Source organism: Pteropus alecto, unplaced genomic scaffold (genome assembly GCF_000325575.1).
Source record: "Pteropus alecto unplaced genomic scaffold, ASM32557v1 scaffold45, whole genome shotgun sequence".
Classification (NCBI taxonomy): Eukaryota; Metazoa; Chordata; class Mammalia; order Chiroptera; family Pteropodidae; genus Pteropus; species Pteropus alecto.
Window position 1 is genome coordinate 20,752,884 of NW_006442491.1, and position 11,816 is coordinate 20,764,699.

Here is an 11,816-nt window from a genome sequence, read left to right on the forward strand (position 1 = left end):
CTCTCTCTCTCTCTCTCTCTTTCTTTCTTTCTTTCTTTCTTTTTTTCTTTTTAAATCAAACCCTGGGATTCACTATGAATTCTGAATTAGTCTGGAGATGTTACCTGGTGAGATTTCCTCCTTATCCATTGTGCAGTGGCTAGTATTTCTATTAGGCCTACTGGCTGATCTGATGGTGAAGTGATCTTCTTCCTGTATTATTAGATGTTCAGAGGAAGTGACGAATGTGGACTTTGGGTCTCAGTTAATCTTCCCCAAACTCCAGCCACTCCTTTTCTAACTCAGACTTCCCAACCACTCTTTCACTTCTTTTCAGGAATTCCCAGCATGCTTTTTGATTAGCATGATATCATACATGATAAGGAAAACCCAAAGAAATAGAATGACTACATATATTGCTTCTCAATCAATGACATGACTCTTGTGACTTGCCTTAATCAGAGCTTCTCCTCAATCCATCCTACCATATCTCCACCTTTTCTTTTCCTTTTTTTCCCCTTCAAGTTGAATTTATTTCTGATTCGTTGTTCTAGCTAATACTCATTGAACCTAGAGTTCTGCTACTTAAAAAAAAAAGTTCTCTTTAGCAACAATCAGAAAGCCAAAATTAAATACAAAATTGCTTTTAGAAGAAATCAGAGATCCAGAATAAAATTTCAAAATATACATTTAATTTTATGCAACTAATCAAAATATTATCTTGTAATTTTTAATAATTATATTTCTTCTTTGTATTCCAGGTGTTATTGCATTGAATTTTTATGAATTCTAGGCAGCATGGTGTAATAGAAAGTTTTAAAACATTATGATAACTATTTATGATGGAGATTTTTCCTCTGCCCCTAATAATCAAAACTTATCAGTCCTAACTCTTGTCTCATTAGGACATAGCTCTGTCCAAAAGCAAATCTGAAACTTGATAAATTAATGAGAAATATTATTGGTTGGTAATGGAAAAAGTTATTTTTCTTAGATCACATTGGCCTTTTAATAAAGGTCATCAATATCTTTACCCAGTGAAGCAATTAATTACTCTATCAGTTAATAGATAATGATAGAGCAAATATAATGTGCTTGCTCCAGCCACTCACACTAGAATTGGGAGATGGGGACCTGCTATTCCCTTAGCTGGTCTCAGTTCCTGTGCACGTCTAACAGCGCGAACCTTTCTCTATGCTGATAGTTTTCCTGGTGTTCAAAGAAAAGGAATTTTTCATGTAATATAACCCCTAAAGGCAAGCCAGCTACTTTTTCTGGGGAAAAATAGAAAGAAAAAAAACAACAACAACCATCACTTGCCATACTGGAGAAAATTTGTACTCTATGCAAGTTTTACCTAAGAGTCAATTTTAGACCTGAAGATATAACTCCAGAGCAATTGACAAGGAAAAGTATCCTTAAGAATGTCGTGGGTTGAGATTAACAGAAAACTGAATTTAAACGAGTTTAAAACAATAAAGGGGAATGTATTGGTTTATCTGACTAATAAGTCCAGATATAAGATGGACTTCAGGCAAGTTCTAACCTAGTGGCTTAATGATGTCTTTTCTTACTGTCTGTCCAATCTGCCTTACACCATGTCAGCTTCATCCTAAAGATGGCTTCCCTCTACAAGATGGCTACTAGAACCAACCAAGACTAAGAGCTTCTTATTACATATCCACTGAGAGAGAAAGAGCTTCCCTAAACAACCAGAAGAAGGCCTGGGCTTCCTCTGGTCAGATCATCTTAAGTCACATGCCCATGTCTAAACCAATACGAGGCGAATGGAATGGGGTTTCACTGTCTGTTATGAATAAAACAAGGCCTTCCCTGGATATTGGCCAAGTTACTACTCTAATCATTGTGCTAGGCTCTAGGCCATAGAAATGAGAAAAACATGACCTCACCTTTTGTTATCAAGTAGGAGAGACAAACACATAAACAATGTGATAAGAGCTTTGACAGGAGACAGTAAAAGTTCTGAGAAGCAGAGAATGGCGCAAATAACTAGCCCTTTCTGATACAGATTTGTCTCTTTTAGCTATTGCTGATAGGGGCTAGGAACTTCAGAGATCAAATTGCACAAGCTAGGAACCTGAGGCCTGAAGAGATGTGCTGGGTGTTAGGGCTTGAGGAGATGTGTTGACCCACCACACAATAAAGATGTGAGCCTCCTAAGAAACTTCTTTATTGCCTCTTTCTGTTTTACGTATTGGAATTTTGGTTTACTTGAAGAGTTTCCCTGCTAAATGAATGCAAACCACTGACCTAGCCCACTCCCCTAGTTTTAATGGGAAGGAAATTAGAGTTCATAAAAAAATAATGGATTTATCCAAAGTCATGCATCATACTAATGCTTAAGCCAAGACAAAAACTCAAAGGTCCTGACTCCCAGCCCAGTGCTAATTTCATTGACTCATTACCAGGCTTTGAGAAAGAAAATTGGTGGCCAGTTCATGATAAACAAATGCCCAGTGATGAAAGGATCTAAAGATATTAGAAGAACTGGCATTAGGGCTGAGACAGGTAGAGGATGGACTTCAAGATGTTTATAATGAGGGTGAGGGCCGACTGTTTGGATCCCCTCCTCTTGGAATATAACAGACATGCAGAAAATTTTACTCCCACCAAGCTGAGGACTGGGAGGAATAGGCTAGATATTGGCCAGGTACTCTAAGGGGAGCCCAGGAGTGGCAGGACCAGCATGAGCAGACTGTTTAATTCTCTTCTTGCCCACAGCATCTTATGGCAGGGTAGACAGAACCTTGGAAAAGCAGCCTCAATTTCTTCCCAGATCACAGAGAACATGCACAGGGAAGATCCAAAGTGGGAATCCTACACTCACAGAAGATATAGATGTTGCTGAAGCCCTGATTGAGCCAAACTCTGACATTCGAGGGAAGAAATCTACTCTGGGATCTATCCGCTTCACCAAAATCCAGCTAGCAATAGATCAATAAATCAACAAATCCAGTTAGCCTATGTCGATAGGTCAATTCTCCTGACACAAACTATACCTTCATTCATTCCCTCTAGGTATGGGAATATAGTGTATGTGATGACATACACATTTGTCTAAAAGAACCATTTATCTCTGTATCTTTCTTACTGAGTCTTAACTTATGAGCATTATTCTCTGCACCTTAGTAAAACCTCTGCCATTGTGAGGCAGTCCTAGGGAAATTTCAACAACTCTGTCCACACCTAGGGCCTCCTGGGGCCACTGACTTTAAAAAAAAAAAAAAAAAAGCACTCCACTCTTTGGATGGCAGAGACCAATTGCAATGCATTCCTTTTCTCTTTGCTTTATTCTCCCTCCCTTCCTTGTCTGGCTTTCTCTTCCCATTTCTCCTTTTCTCTCTCCTTCCTTCATCAGTTCCCCTTCCCTGTCCCAAGCCTTGCTGGTCCTCCAGCTCCACTGGGACACTTGTATTATGGAGTAAGAGCACAATCCCAGAGAAACAAAGAAAGCAAGAGGGCACATTTTCTTGCCGCCGCAACCTCTACTGCCTTCCCTTTCCCATTCAGTCTTCCCAAGATGGATGTTACTCGCCTGTTCCTGGCTACCCTGCTGGTCTGCCTGTGTTTCCTCACTGCCTACAGCCACCTGGCACCTGAGGAAAAGCCCAGAAATGACAGGAGTCTGGGGAACAATTCCTCCATGAAGCTGTTGGATTCCCCTTCTGTCTCTATCGTGGGTAAGTAGTCTGGCCTGGGACACAGCTCTGGGTTCTGGCCCATGAGAAGGGGCTGTAGGATGTCAAATATGCTCCCCAGGCTGATAGCAGGATCCATTGCCATAGGTCAGGGCTCTTTTTGCTCATTCCGTGAAATAATCCTGGAGGAATAAACCATCCCATGACTCATTTGGTTTGGGAAAGCCCTGCATGCCAACAATCTGCTATACAGCTTAGCATGTTAGAAGCTCTGAGAAAGCATGAAGTCAAGACAATTAGTGAACTTGGTTTAATGTAGCATTTCTGAAACCTATTAAATCACAGAACTCCTATCAATGGTAACAAACTTTAGGAAATCCTGCAGAATATAACCAAGTTTGGGATGAGCAGTCTTGTCATGCCAGGCTTGAGAATGCCCAGGATACATATCAGGAGCATTAGAGCTGGCACTAGAGATCTTCTGGTTTGACTTCACTTGCTAATAATAATAACAAACGTACTTATTGTGTGCTAAGCACTATGAGGTGAATACGATTTTCACAGTGGAGAAAATTTAGGCTTAAGAAAGTTAAGCAACTAACATAAGATCACACAGTTCTTAACTGACAGACCCAGAATTCAAACTCAGGTACTTAACTCCAGAACCTAAGCTCAAAATGGATATTCCTTACTGCCTTGCCTCTCACTGGGAAAAGAGGATATTCTAGATGTATCAGCAAAGTAAGGCAAGGGAAAGGGCTGGGGCACATCAACACTCATTGATCACCTTCGATGTGCCAGACTTTCCACTCTATAAACATACCTTATTTATCCTCAAGACATCCTGCAAGTATTACCCTATTTGCATATGAGAAAACTGAGTCTTCAGGATGTTAATTAAGTAGGTTGGCTAAGGCCACACAGCTGTGTGGGCAGAGGCTGGATTCACATCAGGTCTGCCTGGCTCCAAAAGCTCTGAGAAATGGAAAATAGGAATACAGGAAACACAGGTTCACCCATGTACAAGACACCAAGTCCATTTTCCAGGGCCCCCTTGAATCTCCTCTTTGCCTTCCCTCAGAAGACACTTTGTTCTCAGTCTCCAGTTCCAGGTCAGCAGCCAGGTTAACAAGAACCTGCTGGCCTAAGTACCAAGAAGTGATTCATTTAGCCAACGTCTCCTCCTCTCCCCTACCCTGGGACTTCCAAGAACCCCTCAGCTCAGGGGCCCCAGAAACATCTGGCTTTGCTCCTTCTGTCTCTCTTTGAAGCGTTAAACAAGAAATCCAAAACGATCAGCAGAAAAGAGGCGGAAAAGAAGAGATCTTCCAAGGTAGGACTGTGAGTTCTCTTTGTGGGGGTGGGACTTAAAAGGAGAAGACCCCCAAGTTCTGGCTAGAAACTCAAAGATTTTCCAGGCCTACATGAACAAAAGAAGCTGACAGCTATTTAAAGGCTTCCTGGCTTTTAGCCCTGAACCAGACCTTTACAGAAGCCCAGGGAGCTAAGGTTCACTGAGTAAAATAGTTTACCTGATAAAAAGTATCTTCCTATACTAGCTAGCCCCCTGTCTGAAATTCATCATCACTTATTCTTTTGGATGAATGCAATGTTTCCCAAACCTCAGTAATTTCAGAACCATTTCACAACTTTTGCCATATCTGAGTTTCATCTCCTTAATAAATATAGTTGTTTAAAATTAAAACTTAAAAAAAGTATACAACTATGATACAAAACCAATATCACTTGTCATAAATAGAAGGTAGAAATAAGTAGAATGAAAATAAAATATTGTTCGTCGATTTTGGCTGGATGGTGTTGCCAAAGGCTCTAAATCTGAGGCTTACTCTTTGTGTTAAAAGGCAGAAAGTGTTGGCACCAAACTGAGCCTTTCAAGTTGAACGAGATTGAAAAAAGAATCCTTTCTCACTATGTGATTCGGCGTCATTCAATATTCATGTACTAGTTAAAATCATACCACTATGATACAGGTTCCCACATTTGGGAAATAATTGATTAAGGCATTGTTGAAATGCTCATGTTATTCCTGTCTTAGAGGCTTCTGTTTATCAGATCAGCTGTAACCAGAGCAGAACGTCCTGGACTAGGCATTAGGAGGTAGGACCTGGCACTGTCTGATCTTGAGAAAGTCTCTGCTTCTCTCTGTGCCTTCTGTAAAGTGAACAAGCAGATCAGATGATTGATAGATAAGAGTATGTAATTGGTCAGTAGTATATTTATATGCTAGGTACTGGGAATATAGAAGTGAACAAGGGAGATACATCTTTGTTCTCATGGAATTTACCTTCTTGTGAGGGAAACCGGCAAACAGCAAGTGAATCAAAAACAGATTAAATAAATTCAGAATATGATAAACTCTGAAGGAATTAAAGCATAGTAATGAGATACTGAAAAGAAGCGTGGTCTCCAAAGAAGCCCTCCAAGGAAGCAGCATGTAGGCTGAAAAACTCAATAATCTCGAGCACCAACGCCCAAGAGAAATCCAATGTGAGCCACACATATAATTTTAAATGTTCTAGTAGCCACATTTTTAAAAAATAAAAAGAAACACATGGAATCAAATTTACTATTTTAGTTAACATATCCAAAATATTATTTTAATATGTAATCAACATTAAAAAGTTGGGATATTTTACCTTTTTTTCCTTGGGCTAAGTCTTGAAACTTGGTTCAGATTTTACACTTACAATACTTCTCAATTCCAATGCTAATTTTTAAAAGTCAAACGTAGTCCTCACAAAATGATCGTGTTCAACAAAAAAATTTACACTACTTCAGTTTTAAATTTAATTTAAATTAAATAAAATTTGAACATTTAGTTCTTCACTTATGCTAGACACAATTTCAAGTACTCAGTAGCCTCATATGTCTAGTAGTTACCTATATGGAACAGCATAGCAAAGAAGGTCTCCAGTAAAGGGAGGAGCCAGCTCAAAAGCCCTGAAGCAGTAACATTTTTGTGTTTGGTGCACAGGAGGTCAGTGGGGTGTAAAAGTGGAAATTCTCCAGTTTCAGGGAGAGCAGTTACTCAGTTACAGGGAGGTTGTATCTCCAGGCGCCAGCCCCAAGGAGAAGCGCAACATTCCAAGGTGAAGATGATAAAATTGTCTATTAGGCCTTGTTTGAGCTGAGAGTTCCCCCAGATACCTTTATCTATGTACAAAAGGTTAACGACTAACTTCTGCTTCTTGTGACCTATTCATTCAAAAATGTAGTACGAGACATTATAAGCTACCCACCTCTGGAAGTTCGGGGTTGATCTCCTCTAACCCTGCATGGTAGAGAGTCAGTCGCTGGCCGGCTAATAAAAGCTCATAATTAATCTCAATTGGCTTCGTGGGTCTCAGAATCATTCACACCATAACAGGGGCAGTGTGGTGAAGACAGGTGAGAGAGGTGGCTGGGGCCAAACCACAAAGGGCCTCAAGGGCCAAAGTAAAGTTTATGTTTTATTCTAAGTACAAAGAAAAACTATTGGGGGGCTTCAAACCAGAGTGGGATGCCGTCATAGGTCTTTGGAGAGGTTCCTTTGGAGCATTGGAGGCTGGACTGTATGGGGCCGGAGCAGCAGACATAAGACAGTGTGGCCTGGCCTAGCAAAGGTGAAGAAGTGGGTGGACTCCAGATTTATTGGAAAGGCAGAACTGACAGGGATTGCAGATACACCGGAAGGGGAAAAGAAAGAGATGGTAGTTAAAAACTGGAGCTGAATGGGATCCCCTAGGGAGAGAAGTGGGCCTCATCAATTTTGACGGGGATGGAGACAGAGGAGACCCCCTAGGCCTGGTAGGTATGAGTCGAGCAGGCACAGGCAGTGGCAGCGGGTGGGAATGTCTGGTTGGAGGCCTCCGTAACCCGGAGTTCCCAGGCAGAGGTGAGGACAGGTGAGGCGCGCGTGGGCGACTGGGGCAGCCCTGGTGTTTCCCCACAGAGAAAGCCTTCGATGAAGGTGGAGCGGCACCGGCCCCCACTGCCCGCCCCCTGCGTGGCCATCCGTAACAGCTGCAAGTCGCCAGCGCCCGCCTGCTGTGACCCGTGCGCCTTCTGCAGCTGCCGCTTCTTCCGCAGCGTCTGCTAACTGCCTCGTGCTCAACCCCAACTGCTGAGCCTGCTTGCCTTTCCGCCGCCTGCGGGGCAAGACGGGGCTCCCCAGGGACCCTGGGAGCCCTTCTAGAGCGGTAATTTGTAGTAGGTGTGGCTTTTCCAGACTGGGCAAGGGCATGGCGATTGAGGCTGGGGCATAGCTTTCAGGACTTCAAGGAGACTTGGCTTGGGCTCAAATCCAAATAGCATCTGTAAGCTGCTTGACCGTGTGCGGCTGTTTTTTTAAAGGACCCAAAAGATCCTTTTTCCTTCCCAAGTCCACTTGACTGTGGAAGTCCCGCATACTGCGCACGCGCTATCTCCGGGGCTGGGGAAACCAGGTTACTCCCGCCCTAAGGCAGCACTCCTGATAAGCGTTTCTCTGGACCCACAGCTGGAGACAATGCTGCCCTCTACCTTCAAACCTGGGAACACCCGAAGATGCCTCCAAATCCCAGAAATGCAGACTAGCCAGACAGAAAGGAAACATTAAGAAACTGCCATTCAGTCTTTCACCTTTTCCCCCTTCTAAGGAGCTCCTCTCACCTCCAGGGAAAAAAATGAATGACTACAACTCCATACACGATGTCGCTGGGCTGTCTGTCCTGGGGGGATTTGCAGATGAAAACGGGTGGCTGAGGTGGCTGGTTGTGACTGGGCAATGCCATGGGTCCCGACAGCCAGAAGGCTCTGGCCTGAGGTTCCTATAGCTTTAGGCGGCTCCCAAACAATGGTCCCACTTGTACCCACTCCTCCCTTTCTCCCGGGGATTCCCAGAGGGGCTGGAGTTTCTCCCACTCCTAAGCTAAATGAACACTGATCACTGGTCCCCAGGTATTCTAACATGACAGCCTAGAGTAAGAAGGAATTCAGAAATCCTTTCTCACTCCCCACCCCAGCTCTGCCAGACAGTAACCAGGCATTGGGCCTGGGGCTTGCTGATCTGAAAACAAAAGGAAACCTCGCTCAAATGGAGTCAGGAAGCCAGAAGGGAGAGCTTTCACACAGTACCACTCCATGTCAATTACAGACCCTAAGGGATGAATCCTCAAGAGGAAAGAATCAATTATAGGCCCCAACAGGAAAAGATATACATCTCCCACAAGAAATCAACTACTCCAGCAATTCAGCCAATGAGAAACCATCATCTTTCCAATGGACTTTCGTTCAATACCCCTCCCAACTTCTTTCTCCATAAAGTTCCTCTCCTTTGTCAGACTTGCCTATGGTTTGCGTTATAGCTTGCTTGTCCTGAATTGCAATCATTTGCTGTTTCTGAATAAATTCCTTTTTGCTGGTAAAATAACTGACTTTTATCTTTAAGGTCAACAATAAGCAGAAGTAACATTTGTCCTGAACTATTAGGGCCTGTCTCCTAAAATATCCCAAGCCGCTGCCTGAAATTCCATTCTTAGAAATTCTCTGAGTCTGTGAGAAACCGAGTGCAGTGTTATATCTTTGGAAGGGGGAACATTTGCGATACAGCTTTGAGGGGAAAGGGGATAGTGTGGGCAGGGTCTGTGAGGAAGGACCAGCCAGGGTCAGGGGTAACATAGAAACTCCCAGCACCTTGAGGGGCAAGGGCTGCAAATGACATCATCAACTTGCACCGCTTGGCTGGAGGTATCCCTGCCAGTAGGAAGAAAAGCTGAGCTGCCACCCCCTCAGTACCCACCAGAAGCTGGAGCTCTTCCTCAAGGAATCACTATAAGCAAGAAACAGGAAATTGCAAACAATGGTGGTATAAGATAGATGATTTTTTAAAACCCGTACACAAGAAAAATTCTAGAGGTTATGAAACAGAAAAATTTGGAGTAGTTGCCTCAGCCCTGATAACTACCATGTATCTGTCTTTGGAGGTAAGGACAGTGGGGCTCATAGGCCAGCACAGGTGAGGCCACCTCCCCTGGCTCACTTGTCCACTTGCAGTCTTCCATCTTTCAAATTCCATCACACTCCTTCCTTTCCAAGTACCCTTTGCCCAGCTGGAGATCCAGGTTGTGCCTGCAGTGTCATAACCAGTATACAGTGGAGGAGGCAAAACCCAGATCCTGAACTTGATAGAGCAGAAACCATCTGGATAGAGCACAAGAAAATGAAGGGTGCTCCAGGCTAGGCTGGCAACATAATTCTGCACACTAGGTCTCTTGCGTTCTCTGGGCTTCCTTTTATTTGTCTATAAAATGGGAAACTCCTGCTGTTCTTGTTATAAACCTAAGATAGTGATGCTTCTTGTTCCTTAAAACCACAAATAGAGAGAAAGCCGCTAGTTGCTTGTTTACCGTCATTAAGGCTGCAAGCCCACAGGACAAGAACTTTTTGTTCCTTGTATCACAACTGCTGAGTAAACATCATTAGTGAGAATATTGGGACATACTGCAGCCATTGCTCCTGTTTTCCAAACATTGTTCACCAACCAGGCACCATTTGGCTCCAGGATTGAGGCCAGGGATGCAAAACCAAAGACCCAGCCCACTAATGACAAAACCACTTGGCTGCTGGGTCCAGACAACTGCATGGAAGATCAGCCTGTTCATTCATTCAACAAATGTGTCTTGAGCACCTACTGTGCCAGGCATTGTGCCAGTTGCTGAGTACTATGGTGAACAAGTCCAATATGGATTCTTTCCTTACAGAACTTATGGTCCAGTGAGCCATGACCACCGGCCCTTGTTAGGGACTAGAACCATTGTTAGTAATGATTCCTTTTCCTGGAAAAAAATCCAGCCATGGCCAGGCTAGACAGTACAGCGGGGGTCTCAGCCTCCAAGTTGCGGACTGGTACCTGTTAGTGGCCTGTTAGGAACTGGGCTGCACAACAGGAGGTGTGCGGCGCACAAGTGAGCAAAGCTTCATCTGTATTTGCAGCTGCTCCCCAGCACTAGCATCACTAACTCAGCTCCACCTCAGATCATCAGGCATTACATTCGCATAGGAGCACCAGCCCCTGGTGCCAAAAAAGTTGGGAACTGCTGCAGTACAAGATCCTTGGCCAATTCCTCCTTTCCCCACGAAGCTTTGATGGCAGAGCCCAGACATCCGGAGTTGGGGTTGGAGGCTTAGCAGACACGTCATCTTTCATTGTGGGTGCCTGGTCAGTGTCACACATGTGACAGATTGGCAGACGGGAGATCAGAGGGAAGGTTGATGTGAAAGGAGTGTTTTTTTTTTGGTTAAAAAAAAGGTTCTGAGAACTGGCAGGACATCTCCAAAGAGGAAAGGGAGTGGGGGGAGGCTGGATAACAAACCAGAACCCCTAGGGAACTGGAGGTAGGGGGACTACATGGGATCTCACAGGAAAGAACATCTGGAAAGGTATTTCCTGTGTCTGGAAGGAGACAGACTTGAGGGAAGGGAGTGTGCTTACACACAGGCAGGGGCCCCTTGGAGGCAGCAGCATGGCTGCTGTGGGAAATAAGGCTTTTAACATCTCTGGCTCAGATTACCAGTGGCCTCCCCGTCTTTTCTACTGAGTCATTGTCCCCAAGACCGCCATGGTAGAGTTGCCGAGGTGGCCACTGCAGGCAGCACTCTCTGGTGGTAGTCTTGTCTTTAGGGGACCTAGATTACAGTTCCAGAGTTACTATCCAAGTGTCAGAGGGTCTGAAACCAGGCTCCCTTCCTCCTAAACCTGAGCCTTTGGTATGGAAAGGGCTTGGATTTCGGGCTCAGAGTCCTACCTAGTACAAAAGGCAGCTCACTCTCATGGCTTCTCAGAAGCTGTTTCCTGACTTGTAAAACAGGAATTCGAGTCCCTACAAGGTTATCATTGTGCTTACTTAGCACAATGCCTGACACACAGTTAGGTGTACAAGAAACAGCAGTGGGCATCGTAGTGAATTTTGGTCTGATTGTTTTGACCACGGGTGTCATGATCAGTTGACAAGTGGGTCCCATGTCATCTGTTACTAATGATTATTTAAGTTCCAAAGTTTGTGGAATCATACCATATGTGCACATAATTTACTGTATTATCTTGGGTCAGGTCACTTGGCTTCTCTGAACCTCTGTCCTCATTAGTAACAAAAGAGTAATCATACTACCTTATAGCCAGAGGCTGAGAATACATAAATG

At 43.9% G+C, this 11,816-nt stretch overlaps 1 protein-coding gene across 1 annotated transcript; it reads left to right on the top strand.

Moving 5' to 3' along the window:
- Window positions 1–745: 745 nt before the first annotated feature.
- On the top strand, window positions 746–10,856 carry ASIP (agouti signaling protein). Its single transcript, XM_006922050.3, has 3 exons — window positions 746–3,680; window positions 4,910–4,971; window positions 7,591–10,856. The coding sequence occupies exons 1-3, from the start codon at window positions 3,248–3,250 to the stop codon at window positions 7,735–7,737; spliced, it is 642 nt and encodes a 213-aa protein (XP_006922112.3). The 5' UTR covers window positions 746–3,247; the 3' UTR covers window positions 7,738–10,856.
- The last annotated feature ends 960 nt before the right edge of the window (window positions 10,857–11,816 follow it).

Excerpts from the sequence above, each read along its gene's own strand:
- ASIP (XM_006922050.3), top strand. The coding sequence starts at position 3,248 with ATGGCAGAGACCAATTGCAATGCATTCCTTTTCTCTTTGCTTTATTCT. Across the intron at positions 3,681-4,909 it reads CCCTTCTGTCTCTATCGTGG|CGTTAAACAAGAAATCCAAA; the intron begins GTAAGTAGTCTG and ends CTCTCTTTGAAG. Across the intron at positions 4,972-7,590 it reads AAAAGAAGAGATCTTCCAAG|AGAAAGCCTTCGATGAAGGT; the intron begins GTAGGACTGTGA and ends GTTTCCCCACAG.